Genomic DNA, 16,506 nt, shown 5'->3' on the forward strand with positions numbered 1-16,506 from the left:
GTGAATGGGTGGAGTGATGTGAGAGGAAGCTGGAGGAGAGCAGAGGTCAGTCCATATAGGCTCTGGTACATCCTGCTCAGGGATCTGGACCTTTTTCCAATGGTCACAGAGAGCTAACAAAGAGTTTAAAACAAGAGTGTAATGTAGTCAGATTTGGGTTCCAGAAAAATCACTCTGGCAAGGTTGGAAAATGGATGGGAGAAGGTAAGACTGCAGATAGGCAGACCAGTTAGGAAGCTGTTGAAGTTGGTGATGGCCCCAACTAGGGCAGCAGCAGAGGAGACGGAGAGATGTGGACAGAGGAGGAATAATCCACATGGCTAGCATGGTTGACTTATGGGGAAAGAGGAAAAGGAAAAAATTTGAGTTGACTTCCTTGTTTCTGGCTTGAGATTCTATGTACATGATGTTATTGAAAGAGATAGGGAATAAAAGAAGAGACTAGTATTTCGTGGTGGTGGTGAGGGGGTCTGGAGGGTAAGAAAATGACTTCACATTGAGGCAGACTAAGTTTGAGAGCATTCAGGCAAAGATGTCCAGATACAGAAGGAAATAGGGACCTGGAGCTCAGGAGAGTTATCAGAGTAGAGACCCAGAAGTCCTCAGCATAGAGAAATGGTAACCAAATGGATGAGATCTTCCAGGGTGAGTGGGTTGAGTGAAAAAATAAAATAGCCTCGGCCAGAATGCTGAGCTAGATGGACAGAGCAAGAAGAGCCCAGAAAGGAGACTGACAAGGAATGGTCAGAAGGTTAAAAAGAAAAACAAGAGAGTATAGTATTTCAGAAGTCAGGGGAAGAAAGGGAGAAGAGAGAGTGGTTAGAGGTGTGTCAAATGCTGCGGAAAGGCCAAGTTAAGAACTGAGAAGGGTCCATTGGATTTGCCTATAAAGACCTCAACAGCAACACTGGTAAGAAAAGTTTAGTAAATAGGAGTGCCTGGAACCAGACTGCACAGGGCTGGACCTGAGTCGGGAGGTAAGAAACAGACACTGAGTCACAGCAACTCTTTCCAGAAGTGTAGGGAGGGGAGAGATAAAGCTAGAACAGGTGTTGGGGTGGGGCATTAAAAAAATGATAGGAGAGACTGGAGCACAAAAATGCTCATGGAAAGAAGCTCATGGGGAGGAAGAGGTTATAAGCACAGAAAAGGCTGGGGTCATGAGAAGGCAGGGGAGGCAGGGGCCCAGAATCAGGTCGAGGAATTGATCTTCAACAGGAAGACTGTCTCTTCCCTTTCAGAAGAATGAAAAAAAGGATGAGAGAGGTTAGACACTGAGCATGAATAAAGAATTTATTGTGCCTTGAACATGAACTTAAGTGAACTCTGGTATACAATAGGAGACAACTGAATCCAAGACTTTTAAAAAAAATCTTTTAGATTTATGAATCTGTCACACTGTTTCAGAAAAGCAAAAGTTCTTTTATTCCACACATTTTTTAGTATTTGGAGCCAAAGAAGACTATAGGAAAGGTCCTGTTTATATGGCAGTCTTGTCCAAATATCTTTTAAAGAAAGACTACATTGAGTTCACAAGAAAAGAAATGCATTTGGTACAAACCCTCGCAGAATTGACTGCCTTATTTTAATAAATGCAGTGATGCATATAAAATGAACTAAAAAAAAAAGGCTTTGCTTATGGTAAAATCTATGTTTTACCAGAAAAGCTTTTGATAGTGTAACCCAACAACTACTAAGAAATGCAGTCTTCAAATTTAAAGATCATACTACTTGAAGAAACTACTTTAATAAGTATTTTTTCATATAGATTTAAAACCAGTTCTTAGATCCGATTTAAATATACTCCTCATTTTTAGAGCAAAATTTTAGGTATTTAAACACGGAAAATTACTTTTTTCAACATAAGAGTGAATGCTCTACCACATTTGTCTTGTTCTGGGCTGGATTTTCCTTCCTTTCATCGAAGAGCCACTGGAAATTTAAAGATGAATTGTCTTAGGGAAGAAAACCTCATTTATCATACCCTTGACTTTCTTTTAAAGAGGACACACTTGTCTGTCCCTATGCTCCACCTCCCTGAGAACCACTTTAGCAGTGATTAGGCTTGGACTAAAGTTCCTTGAAATAAAGCAAAAGTTTTACATTTTAATTAGCTTTGGGAAGTCAACAGCCATTTTAGAAACCCAAAGAGATGTGAGTTGTGCCCAATCATAGACCAGAAGCACCCACCTGCCTCTTTTCTGTAGAATAAAAACACAAATAAAGCAGAGGAACTGACTGAAAATGGTTGGGGTCAGAGGGTTAGCACCTACTATCAGCTCTCACGCTGGCTAGGGCCATATGACTCCACTGTGTGGTCTGGAGGAAGTGACTCAACTCTTGGCCCTCTGAAGGGTGGAGAGGTTCTTTTTAAAAAGAACCCCATCAAGTATGACTCTCAAGAAATCAAACCCAGTTTCTAGATTTTCTGGAGGTAGTGATCTCCCATAGCTGGCTCTCCCTGCAACATTACTGCTGCTGTCACGTGGGAATACTGTTTAATATAATGAAAACCATGTTTTCAAAAATAATGAGCATATAGATGGGGAAAAAATGCATCCACTTGTGTACACCTGTGTGCCAGCCAACCAGACTGTAAACCCTGAAAGGAAACGCAAATCCGAAACACCGTGTTGAGCGCCGCAATCAGTAGAATTCTGTAGAAGGCAGTAATATTAAGAAAAACAGTTCAATCCCTTTTCCTCCCGACATTGGTAATGCTCGTCCTCTTCGGAGGGAAAGGGTCGTGTAGCATCTTTTGTCCTCTCACCCCTCCAAGCCGCTCTTTCTCCCTTTATCATGGCTGACCTCACACAGGGAACAGAAGCCGCGGGGTGCGTGAGGAAAAGCTGAGGCCCTGTTCTGTCTGGTGCGCCGAGATCTAGAGAGCTGGAGCTACTGATCAGGGTTGTGCTGGGATTTAAGCCCGGTAGAGGGTCCATCTCCTTTCTCTGGGTTGAGATGGAAACTCGCTCAGACAGCGCCTGGGCGCTCTGGCACTCGCGGATGCTCTGTGGCGCTGTTCGTGGTGCTGAAGCCCGGGCCGGGGCGGGGAGGCAGCAACCCACCCACAGGCGCTTGGCTGCCAAAATCTTTGGGCTGGGATCGATGTGAGGTGAGTCTGGAAACAGCTGCTGTCCACCGAGCTACAGCCAGCTCCACAGTCTGGCTCCAAGTCTAGCTCACTGGCTCACTTCTTTGCAATTGCAAAACGGCTGGTTCACTTTTTGTCTTCCTAGGGCATTTCACAGAGACCACCTCTGGCTCGCTGATTGGGCCTATCTCTTCCCTGATGTCCTCCCTGCCAATACTAATTCTCTCCCACCCATTCTCCACTGTACAATATTTTACCTTTGCAGAGCACCTTACAGTTGGCACGACCCTCACTGGCACCATCAACTGAGCCATTTCTCTTATAAACATAACCATTCCTCTTCTCTCCCACAGATATTTTTTGTTTTCTCTGCCCCTCCTCCTCCAAGCACTTTCCAACTAAGCAGGAGACTATTACCTCAGTGCGAAGGGTGAGTGAGCCACCTCACCCATCAGAGCAGAACTGCTGAGTTCTCCTTGGCAATGAATTAGAAGAGGAAGAAGTTAGAGTCCCAAAGGATTAGGAAAAAGCTCCTTGAGAAATTTCGAGGAAAATCTGGGTAGTGGTCAGGAGAGTGGGGAATGAGGACACAGATACTAGGAACAAAGTGAAGGAAGGGGCTTGGGCCTTGGAGGTGCAGTTAAAGGACTCCCAGCAGGTGGCACTCTAGCTCAAGGTGCTCTCAGCGAAAGCCTGTGATCCCGGGCTCCACGTTGTGAAACCTTCTTTCTGCTAAACAACCCCACAGCCATGTTTGCAGGTTTGTATTCCTCTTGATCCAAGCACTTATACAGACTATATTCCTGCTAAAAAGCACCGTTTGCACAATTCTATTTACTGTAATGCACAGTGATGAAGGAGAACATAAATAGAAAAAAGAGGGTCAGTGGGAGGATTTTTTTCCTGGTGTGATTGATGGTGCTCAGATCAAAACTGTTTAATCATCAATAACATGATTCAGCAACTGGGAAATGTAAACAAATTGTGCAACTGCTTGCTTTGGTCAAAGCCCCGGAGGGGCCCACGGGGGTGGGCCAAGCTTGGGGAGGGCAATGCCAGCAGGATGGCCCCTCCCTCCCACCAGGGCAGAGCTGGTTGTGCCTACAGCCTGACTGGCGTGACCTTTGGCTTTTGAAGCACACGCACGGTTGGGCTGGGGTTAATGGCACTTTGCAGGGAGCTCCAATTGAGTAAACAAAAAATGCCTTGCCCTGTTCTAATGGAGCACATTATTCTGAGGCCTAAGCCTTCATCCAGGCCCCTGCAGCTGCTCTGCAGGTCAGTGCTACCAATAAAGCAATTAGCCAATGAGAAAACTCCTCTTCCCCGAGGGGGACTCAAGGGTTTTGTTGCAGTTGCTGTGCTTTGCTTTGGGTTTTTAAACAGGCAATCCAAGTTGATCTGAGCCTCTTACATCAGACTCTAGGATGAGAAGAGTGAAACTGTGTATTTGCTGAGTGTGATATTTTAGGGGACTAGTCCCTCGTTCCACACAGGCTGGAGAGCTCACTGCTTCCTGTTCAATTAACCTGAACCGTAGTTGAACTTTGCCCTTTGAACTCACTCAGCAGATAAATACATTAGCTCACCTAAGGAATCATTAATATTTTTCAATCACATAAAACAAACATGAATGTCTGAGCACAACCCAAGAGACAGCCAATTAGAAATAGCGCATGTACCATGTTGAAAAAAAAAAATCACAAATGGATGTTATTTACAGAACAAAAAAGGGTCAAGGAAGAAATGAAACGGATCATGCCAACACTTCTGGAAACAAAGAGGATTTTAATTTTCATATCTGCAAACATGAGGGATACTGAGCAATATTTATCAATTCCTAGTTCATCCACACTGCTGTATAGGAAAAATATACCTTACTGTTGGTCTAGTTTCTACCCAGTTCCATCAGAAATCACAACTCCCAAGCCCCATCTCTTCTGAAGTGACCTTGGTGTCTATGCTCATACATGGAGTCCAAAATACTGCATTTCTGGGGACAATTCTATTCCTGATTTGCTACAAAGGAACCAAAATCATTTTTGTGGAAGTATTACTGCTTTTAAATGAACCAGCATAAATGAACCAAACTAGTGGCTTGATTGAAATAATTTTACAGTAGAAAATGATGTTCCTGAGATGTCACTACTCTAGCATATAAACAGATTTTTTTCTGTGTGGGGGGGGAGGGGAAGAGAGATGCTAAATGCATCTATTTTGTCCTTACCCCTGCACGTCATCTTAGAAGAATGAGAAAACATCCCCAACTGAGTCATTACATATTTCAGTTTGATTCAATTTCACTTCCCACAATTCTGCCTCCTAACCCCTCCCATCCTACCCCCTTTTCATTTTTGTTTGGTTTGGAGTGTGGGCTTAATGCCCAGCTATCCTAGATGAGAACACTTAAAGGAATATCACAAGCGAGAAGGGTAAATCTATTGAACGAGGGTCTTTAACTATGTGGTTTCCTTAAAGGGAAAGGTTGGATCAATAGGATCAATATGAAAGGTTTCCCTGGCCCTGCATAAAAGGGTAAGGGCTTCTCTTTTCACTGGTTTAACTTTACTCTCTGACAAATGCAAATCAATGGATCTGTGTTTACAACAGATTCCCTAACAGACTCAACTTGGGTAAAGCCCAGAGCCTCATCCTGGGGGTGGGGAGTCCAAGCTTGCTCTAGGGGGATGCTCTAGGGCAGAGCTTCTCGATCAAGGCCCCGGGGATGGAGTAGGGAGCAAGCCAGCAATGGCTACTGATCACCCTTAAAGAAGGGGCTTGCTGCCCACTGCGATCCTGCTGCTGCTGCCTGTGGCCTCTCCAAAGAGAGTAGAAAAATGGAACGCCAAACAGGTTCCCCCATAGATGTCTCAATCCAATGTAAATATAAAGCCAAGATTCCTGCAATCTGGTGAGCCAGTCAATCTTGTTTTCCTACCAGCGTAGATTTGGGGAGCAATTGGAGTGAAATTACTACAATTGGAACAGCACAAGTATGTGAGCTCTAGAATGCTCTTTCTGTCCTTTCTTACGCGGTAACTGGCTCTCTTAGCAATGACAAGGCAAACCAGTAAAACTGTGGGTTCTTTTCCCCTTAATTTTACCTTTCCCTTTAAAATGTGATGCTTTCCAGAGATTACATGACTTCAAGTCAATACCAGTTACAGAGAAATTATTTTTCTTCCTGCAGGAGAAAGTATATGTATATTTGATTACACGAGCCAAAGTCCAATGCTGATTAAATTACATTGGAGGTGTGCTTCCAACCCAAACAAAGTCTGCTTTCTACAGAAGAGTAATGGATCTTCAAATGGTGAGAGAGGCGCCAAGGTGGAATGCAGAGCCTCCCTTCCCTCTGGGACAATTTGTGTGGGTCAGTTTTTCATAACAAATGTCCACAGCTTCTAGGAATCTTACTCCCCAAGTAAGACTATTTCTCTCTGCACAGCCCACGGCCTGCCTCCATGCCTTGCCCATCTGCAACTTGTCAGGCATCAGATAGGCTGAGTCACCCAATCAACTTCTCTACCTCCTCCCTCCCTGCCCCTACAGAAACCTGTGCACATTTTCTGGAGTGTTTGCCTTGAGTGAGACTTGGAAATCAAAAAGCCTTTCCCAAAGGCACTTAAGTGGGTTAGGGTGAGAGACTGGGTGATGAGGGGTGCTGGTGGGCCCCAGCCCTTCTTGAGCAGGCTCTGCACCTGAGAGACTAAATGACCCTATTGGGCTTCCTCATAATGGTCTCTCTCCACCAAGAAGAGTATCCCCCTGGAGGAAGTGACTTTCCCCAGGTCAGAAAAAACAAGAGTCTCTGAGAGGGTCGGGGGTGAACATAATCCAGTCTGTAGATAAAGTTTAGGGTTTAGGGTGCCTCAATATTCATCCTTTCCTCCAGGGCCCTTCATCTAGGCAATTATTTCTATTTATTCCCTCCTCATTTCCCTTCCTTTGGCAAGAACCCAGAAACTAAATCTCTTTGCTTCTCCTTTGAGGTTTTCATTCCTCCAGGGATCCCCTACATGATACTACTTTTCCTGAAGACAGTTTCTGCCAACAGCAGCCACCAGCCATAGTGTGGTGGGGCCCAGCACTTTCTTCCTCTGAGCTTCCTTTAGAAACAGGTTCTAAAGGCCAGAAAACCCAGAGGTGACCCTAAAATGAAGTTTTGAGATGAAGACTGCAAGAGAGGCAGGCTCTCCTTCCCTGAGTTCAGGCCTGGAGCTTGGGACGGTAAACTGACTCAAGGCCCTGCTGCCTCTGGGCAGACCTGGCTCCAGAGGGAAGGGGAGTAGCTTTCCTCCTGGAAACACAAAGAACCTAGGGGAATCAGTTTTCCCTCTGCGGCACCCTCACCATTCATCAGGAATCCGCCCTGTTTGGGGATGTTAAGATGGGGTGGCAGAGAGCCTAAGACTACTCTCCAGAAGCCCATTCCCGCCCCCCCTCCCCAACCTGAGAGCCCTTCATGTGGGGCATGAGGGGAGGGGCAGTTGTCTCCCTGACTGGAAGGAAACCACCACTCTCCTTGGTGTCCCTGTCTGGTCACCTGCCCTAGCTGACCGTAGTTTTCAGGACAGGGGTAGGGCACGTTCTGATGAGGAATCAAGGAGCCGTGTCAAAGCTCCCTTCTTTAAGGAAGGGCACTGGTGGGATGATGACCCCCACCTCTAGGAGGACAGAAAGAAATACCTGCTTACGCTCTGCCACACCTCAAAGAAGAACAATGCCAGATTCGGTTTCCTCTCTCCCCTTTTCCTTTTCGTTCTTGGAGAAGGAAAGAAAACACTCCTTTCCTTCCAGATTAAGACTTTCTCTTGAAGGAAAGCTTAGCTTTCTCCAATTGGATGATTTATAATTTCAAAATAACAGAACCGTTTAGTTCTCATCCCACCCCCACTACCATCCCAGCTCTTTCATTCTTTCCAGTAAAAGTCACCTTAGGCTCCCTTCTGGAAGAATAAGCTACCATTTGGCAAGGGGAGCTGTTGGCAGGGTGTATCGGTCTCCCCCACGCAGGAAGAGCTTAAAAGTTTTTTCTTTTCCAGTCAATGCAGGTGTCTCAGAGTAAACCTCCCTACTGGGGATCTCAGAGGGGAAGTTCCCTCCAGATGGTGGGAAGGGGAGGTTGGAGAGGGCTTCCCCAGACTGGTTATCTTACCTTCCTGCCCTGGCCGGTGTAGGGAACAAGATTCTTCCCAGGTTGACGCGATTAGCCCAGAGCGGAGCAGACCATTCTGAGGGATGAAGCCCAGGCCTTTGTTACTGGGGCCGCATCTAATTGTCTAACTAACGCATCTGTGCGGAAAGTCTGCCGATGGGAACATCTAATACGAATGTCCTTTTTTTAACGATAACGAGGATGGGAAGGGATCCGCGGATCAGGAAGCCGCGCGGTTAGCAGGCAGCTTTAGAAACATCGTTTCCAAAATTTGGCTTGGTCGTTCCTGCATAGGGAAAAGGAAACTGAATTTCCTGGATGGTTTCGATGGAGCAAAGAAGTTGCTCCGGGCTCTGTCAGACGAGATGCAAGCTGCGATGGCCGAGGGGCGAAGGCCCCTCGAGAACGAGAGGACTGAGAGGACTTGGGCGCCGTCCCACGCAACGCCTTCGTGGACGCAGCCTCCGGGAGAGCCCGCGGCGAGGAGCGCAGAAAGCGGCGTGGGCGCGCGGGGTGTGGGGGAGAGGGTAGGCAGCCATGCGACGTGGGAAAGCCTCGGGTAGGAAGGGGCGGGCTGGGGCCACGCTGGGGAGGAGCTGCGGCCAGACCGGAGATCCCGCCCGCCCGCCCGGAGCTGGGGAAGCGGCGCGACTGGAGCGCCGGGGAGCCGGGGCGCAGGGGAGCCGGGGAGCTGGCGAGCGCTCTGCTGGGAAGAGCGCGCCGTCGGGCTTACTGGAAACGCGCCGGCTCAGGTTCCAGATCAATGAAATCTGGGTCCACACGTTTACGTTATTGTTGCCAGCATTAATGCTCTTTTAATCTTCTAAACATTATCAGCATCGATCTCCCTCCATATACACATTTGTTTGAGAAAGTGACATAACCACACGGTGGAAAGCCTGGAATAGAAACAAATGCGCAGCCTCTCGCGTGGAGGGTACCCGGCGGCCTGGGGTCCTTCTGGAGCTCGGCTTCGCCTCGAGTCCCGCCTCCTCGGCCTGCTCCCGCCCACCTAAGGCGCGTTAGGAAGGTGTTCTCCAGGCCTCCCGGACTTGACCAAGCAAGGACAGTAGCGAGCTTTTCAATTATTAATCCGAGCAGCCCGCAGGCGAAAATATGTGTTCCGTACCGACGTGGGTTGCGTTCGGCCTCTCGGTCTCGGATCCCTAACTAAACTGCCTGAGAGATCGGCTGAGCCGGGCGGGAGCCGGACCAGTGGGAGGGGAGGTGGGGTAGGGGGCTCTGCGAATGAGGTCCCCGCCCCTGCCCTCGACTTAGGAGATACCTGTCGGCCAGCGGAGCCTAAGACGTCCCCGGCACCAAAGAGACACGCACACACACACACACACGCGGTGCCACGGCAGAAGCCGCTGCGCTCTGCCCCGGCCATGCTGCGCCGCCGTGGCCGTCAGGTGGCCCAGGCGACATCCTGGCCAGTTGGTTAAGGGCCCTCGGCGGCCTGAACAGAGTTGGCTCCAGACTGGCCCCTGGGAGTTGCTGCCTGAAGAGGACCGTGCGTCTGTCCGCAGCGGAGACAGGAGGCAGGTTCCCCGCAGGCCGCCCTGGAAGCCCGGGTCCCAGGAGGCGGAAACCTCGGCAGGGTATGTCGTCAGGGGCTCTGCTCCGTCTTTTGGGCTTTGGAGGAAACCACTCCCCCCCAAAAGGTCTCGATTTTCCTCCGCGGGGCGCCTGTGCAGGTTCTTGCCTGGGTTCTCTCAGGCCCTCCTTGTAGGTGTTTGTGCTTGGTTCAGAGGCTTCTTGAACTCAAAGCCTGCAGGTTTGTGCTCGAACCCGGGGGCGTTTGTCCTCGCCGCCTCTAGGGCGGTTAATAAAAACCGCGGACCAGGCCCGACCGGGCGCGGTTGCAACCACCTGCTGCCAGCGCCACCCTTTCTGAACGAAATCGTGCACTTGGAGTCCATTTCTCTGAAATCTAATGTTGGGTCAGTCTGAAGTTCCCCGACTCCCTTCCCCTTTCAAATGCTACCCAGGGCTGTGGGTGCACCGAGGCCAGCAGGAAGGAGAGCCATGGGACGCGGGTGGGAGAGGAGAGGAAGGACCTGCTTCGGTCGTGACGGGGTGTGCTTCACCTAAGGGTGAGATTTGCGGGCGCTGGCCCAAATCAGACAGCTTAATTGTGTAGTCCCTCAAATCCCTGTCTGCCTGGGCCTCTGGCAAGACCTAGAGGGGCCCAAAATGAGGAAAAAGAGGGCAACTAAAAGGAGAATAGGAGAGAGAGAAAAGAGGTCTGGTCGGGGCGAGCTGGGGGTGCCGGCGCCGTCTCTTCGAGGCGCAGGGCTGGGAGTGGGGGCCAGCCGCCCTGGCGACCCACTGGGCTTGTTTAACCCCCGGGGCCGAACGGTGTGGGTCCTCAGCGGCGACCCGGCGGGGATTCCGATCGATACTCCTGGCAGAGAAGGCCTCTGCTTTTCTTCTCCATTTGCTCCTGTCGCCTAGCGCTCCTGAGCACATAATACCTACTTACGAGTCCCAGCTTCTGCGGCAGCGTCTGAAGAGACTGATCTCCTGACCCCAAACTGAAAAGCCTCCTATGTAATAATAACCACTCAACACTCTTGTAGTTGCTGATAAAATGGCCAGATAAAAAGGCTAAAGCTCTTGTCCCTTTTCAACTCGGGGTAATAAAACAGACACACATTTGAATGCTTGGGCAAAGCGGGGTCCTCAGCAGGAATTTCCCGCTCGCTGAAGGGGGCTGTCAGTCTCCCGCGGAGGCGGATTCAGTGCTCCTCCTCGGAAAAGCCCGGTACTCCTGAGGCCAGCCCCTGAGGAGTCGCCCCGGGGTAGGTGGTGGGACAGGGAAGCCCCAGGATGCCATATTCTCCCTCATCCCAGAAATGTTGAGGCCCGTGTAAAAGCTGAGACGCCCTAACACGTAAAGCATTACCTTCCACATCACTTTCAGACGTACATAGGCAGAAGGCACGTGTTTTCTAAAAGCTGTGTCCTTTGCGCGACAGGCGTGAGGGGGCGGCAGCGCTCTGAGATGGGCTGGAGTAGAAGAGCTGTCATCCTGCCTTTAACTGTACCCCCCCACCCCGCCGCAGGCTGCCACGTTCCTTCCGGCCGGCCGGCCCCAGGAAGCCAGCCCGTGCTAGAACTCGCCCGAGAGGAGCTCGGGGAGTTTTGGGGGCCTAAGACAATGGGGTACCACAATGATGGGAACTGTCAGTAAGCCTCCAGTTTATTTCTCACCGCTACTCTCTATTCACTGCTTAAACTTTGCTAGGAACCAAGAGCAAATCAGAGAAAACTGTAGGAGAGGATGAAGAGTAAGCTAAAGGAGGAGGAGAAGGTAGATTTCTAAATCCACGCAGAAGTATTTGAGTCCACCTACTTCAGGAAGCTCTTTCAGGGGAAAGCTAGTTTTCTTTACCTTTTCAGATCAACACTGAGGGGCAATTACTGACTGGAAATCGGAATCCTCCAACAGCAGGCAAAGGCAGAGGCTGTCAGAGCGGAAGCGCTCGCTCCCCAAGCCTGGGTGAACACGTTGCTTGTCACAGCCCCCAGCTCCAACAGCCGTCAGTGGAGTGGACCCCATAAGACAGGCTCAGCGGTGCGAGGAAAGCCCCAAGGGAGCGGGAGAGGAAGCCTGCGCTCGGCGCTCCGGAAGCGCGTTGTGTGCTGCCAGCTCGGAACCGCGCGTGTCCCACTACCTGCCCCTACGTAAATCACTGCCACCGTGAATTGTCCCCCAGAAAGCCCGCCGATCCGGAGAGGTTGCCCCAGTGCAAGAGAAGCTGCCCATCTCGGCTTGCACTAGGTTACTGTATGTCCTCCCCAGCGGGGCGCCTGGACACTTTGTCTCTCTTGGCCCGCGGCTCAATCCTGAGGGCAGCGCAACTGCCACGCGCACTGCGCTGGGTCTGTGCGCACAAAAGCGCACAACTGCTTGCCAGTCGCAGCCACTGCTGCGTCTTTCTCTCTGGCTCCCGCCGCCCACACAGCAGGTTTCTGCGCTCCTAGAACAATAGAGGGCTGTACCTCGCGGCTTGGCCGCTAGAGGAGGCACAAAGAGCCAAGCCGGCTGCAGAACAATGTAACCAGCGCGTCGACCCGTCCCCTCCCGCCGGCCGCGAGTTCTCCTCGCCGCCGCGCTACGCGCGCAATCAGCGTCCGCTTAATACAAAGGCGGAGCCTGCAGCCCGCGGCCAAGATGCATTAACTAACCTGCATCTTAATTTCTCAGCACCTCCTCCCGCGAGCGCTTAGCCTCTACCCGGGGCGAGCCAAACCTCGGCAAATCCCAGCAAACGCTGGGAGCAGGGCAAGGGCGGCCGGCGAGTAAGGCAGGGCGCTCTCCACTCCTAGTTTCTTCTCTCCCGTCTTCTCAAAGAGGTGAATGTGGCAGTCCCAACCTTCGCCCTTGTACCCTCCTCTCCCTATGCGCAGTGACACGGGAGCTGGCCCAAGCCCGCTCTTTCCGTCAGAAAGTCCCCGCGCCAACGCCAAGGCCGGAGACGAGCTCGGGAAGCGCTGTTGTACACTGGCCACCCGTTCCCCACACGGGCAAGGCTGTGACTCCTGCCAATGACCAATGAAGTTTGGCTGATATGGTGGGTAGGAGAAGAGCAGAGAGAGCTTTTTCCCTTCTGAAAGGCAAAGCCTCTCAACTGCCTCCACTTAGGAGACTAGTCAGCTTTGAAAACTGAAAGGTGTTGTCTAAACAAGAGTTCAAGTGCACGGGGTTTTGACTAAGGGCAAATCCCGGTCTCTGTGAGTCCTGGAAAGAGAGGGCTCCTAACGAACACCACGCACCCCCATCCCGCCTCCCACAAGTGGGGAGGGTCGGAAAGAGAGGGCAAAGTTGGCCCATTGAGGGGAGGGCGAATGAAATGGGGGGGGGGGGTCGGTCAGTGAAAGCTCGGAGACAAGGAGGAAGGAAAAGAAGTAAGAAAAAAGAGAAGAAAAGGGATAACAGAAAGAAGAGGAGGCGAAGAGAAAGAGGAAATGGAAGAAGACATATTATCGAGAAGAAATAGGAAGTGTGTAGGGGAGAGGAGGAGAGAACCAAGGGAAGTGGCTAGGCGCGCTGACCTGGGGCCACAAACACCCCGAAGCCGTCTCACTAGCAGTCTGGCTCCACGCGACCCTCTGGGCTTACCTGCCAGGCGTAAGGCGGACATGCGCTGGAACTCGGGCTCCTGCAGCCACTTCCACATCCTGCGGAAGGTCTCCCTGCCAGATTTGAGTTTACTCCACGGTTTTGGGTTCCGGAGCAGGTCGGAGAGTGTCCCCTGAGACCGGCACAGCACCCTCTGCGCGAAAATCGCCTGTGGGATGCTGTAGCGCTTCAGCTCTGCGGTGATGCGCTGGGCCACCTCTTTGGTGTTGATCTCCTCCAGCTGGCCCGATGTGGCCACCTGCGAGCCCGACGAGGACGAGGGTGGCCGTTCGCGGCTGGGCGCCAGCACGGGCCCATGGGACTGAGCGTGGCTCGGGTGGTGCAGGCCATTGAGGTGCGACATCATGGCCGCGGGCGGGGTGCCCAAGCCGCGGGACAGGTGCTGCTCACCGCGGGTCAGCATGGCAGTGTGGTGCGCGTCGAAGTTGGGGCTTAGCATTTTGTCGTGGCCCGGCGGCCCGTAGTTGGGCAAGCTCTGCTGCGCGTTGTGGAGGCCGCCTAGCCCGTTGCCCAGCGGCGTGGCAGCCAGAGGGGACAGGCTCTGGCTCATGCCGGGCATCTCCTTGTAGGGGCTGTAGAGGTTGTTCATGGCCGGGAGCCCGCGCTCATCGCGCATAAGAGTGAAGCTGCCGCTGACGTTGCCCGACAGGCGCTGGTGGTGGTGGTGGTGGTGGTGGTGCGGGTGGTGGTGCGGGTGCGGGTGGTGGAACTTGTCCGACACGGTGGAGATGGGCGGCAGAGGCTGGAGCGGCGTCAGCGTGGTGTAGGTGTTGCTCATGCCCATGCCGGGCGGGGACGAGTCGCAGGACATGCTCATGGCGTGATGGAGCGGGATGGAGAGCTCGGGCCGGTAGTCACCGCCGTCCAGGATCGAGGCCATGCTAGTGACCATGGCCGAGCGCGACGCCGCCGCCGCTGCCGCTGCCGCGGTGCCCAGCTCCTGGTGCGCCGTTGGCGGCGGCGGCGGCGGGCCCCGCAGCGAGCCAGCGGCGCCACGGCCCGCGTGGTGGGGGCTGGGACTGGCCAGCAGCTCCTGCTCATGGCCCGGGCCCCCGCCGCCGCCCCCGCCGCCCCCGCCGCCGCCCCCGCCGCTGCCGCCGCCGGCCGGCCCGTGCAAAGTGCCCAGACTTTCCATTGTCAGCTCCGGGTTCATGGCGCAGCCTTCTAGGTCTTTGGTGAGGCATCGATAGGCGGTGTAGGCAGCCTTCATTCAGTCCATCGGGGCCCGGGGGCGGCGGGGGCGGCGGGGGCGGCCGGCGGGCTGGCAAGGCGCGCGTGGCGGAGCTCGGCCGCCGGAGCTGGGGAGGGCGCGGGAGTGCGTGAGTGTGTGGAGGGGGAGCGTGCGTGCGGGTGTGCGCCCCGGGCTGCGGGCGAGCGGGCTGGCTGGCGCGCCCGGGGTGGGGGCGGGGTGGGGGCGGACGGGGCGTGCGTGCGGGAGAGGGGAGGGGGCGGGGAGGGAGGGAGGGATCACCGGGCCCCGCCGCTCGGGCCGGCGCGCTGCCTCGCCATGTCCGAGCCCGCTCCGGCGCCGACGTCTTCTGTTTGGGTGAGCGGGAGCTGTCCAGAAGGGCTCTGCCGCTCGCCGGGGCAGCCAACCTACCCTCCCGGACCCGGGGCGGGGCAGCGCCCAATGGGCGCCTCGAGCAGCCACTCAGAGGCTGCGGCTGCCCCGGGGGGCGGGCCTCCTGTGTTCATCCACCAATTGCTGAGGAGGGGGCGGGGCCGCGCGTTTCACGTTTGGCTGACGGCTCTGTGCTTTTTTTTCCTCCTTTGCCACTGGAATCAAACGTCAAGGAGAGGGAGGGAGAGAAGGAGGGAGGGCAAGAGGGGTAGTAGGGAGAGAAGCGAGAGTGCGAGCTGAGGAGAGAAATTATGTTAAAGATGCCGCGCTGTGTCCCTCCCGAGCAGCTGCGATCTAGGGGAAAGGGCATTGCTTCGGTTCCCTGCGCCTCACCCCAAAGCTTTTCTCGAGGCTAGTAAGCCGGCTGAAGACTCCGCTACGTGCTGGTGTAAAAACAAACACGCGTCTGCTAGCAAGCCACTTCCCAAGCATCTCTAGCTGGAAGCCAGTAGTGTAGCTTTTTAAAATGCAGGCGCTAATATATTCTAATGCCGGGCAAATTCCCGAGACTGGGGCATGCATAATCTACCGGGCGAAAGGAACTCCAGCGCCCTCGCCACCTGCGAGCCTCGGCCGGCGGATACAAGCCCACAGGCGGCGCGGGCCGTCGTAATGCATGCAAAGTTACCACAATAACATCATTTAATTACCCGGCGAGGCCATAAATCTTCCAGTTATGAGGCTTTCGAAGGTCCCTTCTAGATTGCAAAACAAAACTAGAACTCCCAGAGCTGCGATTTCAAGGTGACTAAATGCTTGCCCCATTAATGACTTATAAAGGGGGGGAGGGGGGTGGCAGGATTGTTGCAGATGCCTATAGTGAGCAAACTTATCCTAGGGACAGAGAGTATGTAAACCGTCTGAGACGACACCCGCGGATCTTTCCCCTAATACACACACACACGCACACACACACACACACACGCTTTTCTCGAATCCCAGGAGAGGAACGCCCCGGGTTACGACTGTGGGTGGAAGACATGGAGCCTCGGCCAATACCTGTATATTCAAACCTTGTTTCCGAAAAAACAGAGCCCTGGCGAGTTCTAGAACGCTGGCAAGCTGCAGCTTTAGAAAGTGCACCTTCGCGTACCCAGAATTTCCGTTGTTTGGTAACCCCTGGTCGGGGACTGAGAGTGGATCGGGGTGGAGAGGAGGTGGAGATTTCCGTGGCCCGCGTCGGGGTGGAGGGGTGGTTGAAGACAGAGAGCCACCCTGCACTGAAAGCCTTAAAAGTAACAGATTCTTCCAAAGCAGGTTGCGCTCTGTTTGCCTCCGAAGATCCAAGCTAGCTGAGGTTGCGCAGATGTTGCCTTTGTTTAAAGAGACAGTAATTAAGGACAGGGTGGACATAAGTTTGAGAAGCGTGACCTATTTTCTTTTGATCAGCTGTCAAAAGAAGAGCAGGGGGTCTCCTTAAGACTGCCCCCTCCAACCACTTCCAGCTGTTAGAGAAAACTTGATAAGAAAACAATGACACAGAC

The 16,506-nt window shown here is 53.0% G+C and overlaps 1 protein-coding gene across 1 annotated transcript in view; it reads right to left on the minus strand.

The window, feature by feature from the left end:
- The window catches only part of ONECUT2 (one cut homeobox 2), a 44,843-nt gene extending 28,597 nt beyond the window's left edge, over positions 1-16,246 (minus strand). Inside the window, exon 1 of the mRNA XM_014846211.3 lies at positions 13,381-16,246. Coding sequence (XP_014701697.3) covers positions 13,381-14,611 — 1,231 coding nt within the window. The 5' untranslated portion in view covers positions 14,612-16,246. The remainder of the gene's footprint in view (positions 1-13,380) is intronic.
- Positions 16,247-16,506: the final 260 nt, after the last annotated feature.

Source organism: Equus asinus, chromosome 7 (assembly GCF_041296235.1).
Source record: "Equus asinus isolate D_3611 breed Donkey chromosome 7, EquAss-T2T_v2, whole genome shotgun sequence".
In the NCBI taxonomy this organism is placed as follows: Eukaryota; Metazoa; Chordata; class Mammalia; order Perissodactyla; family Equidae; genus Equus; species Equus asinus.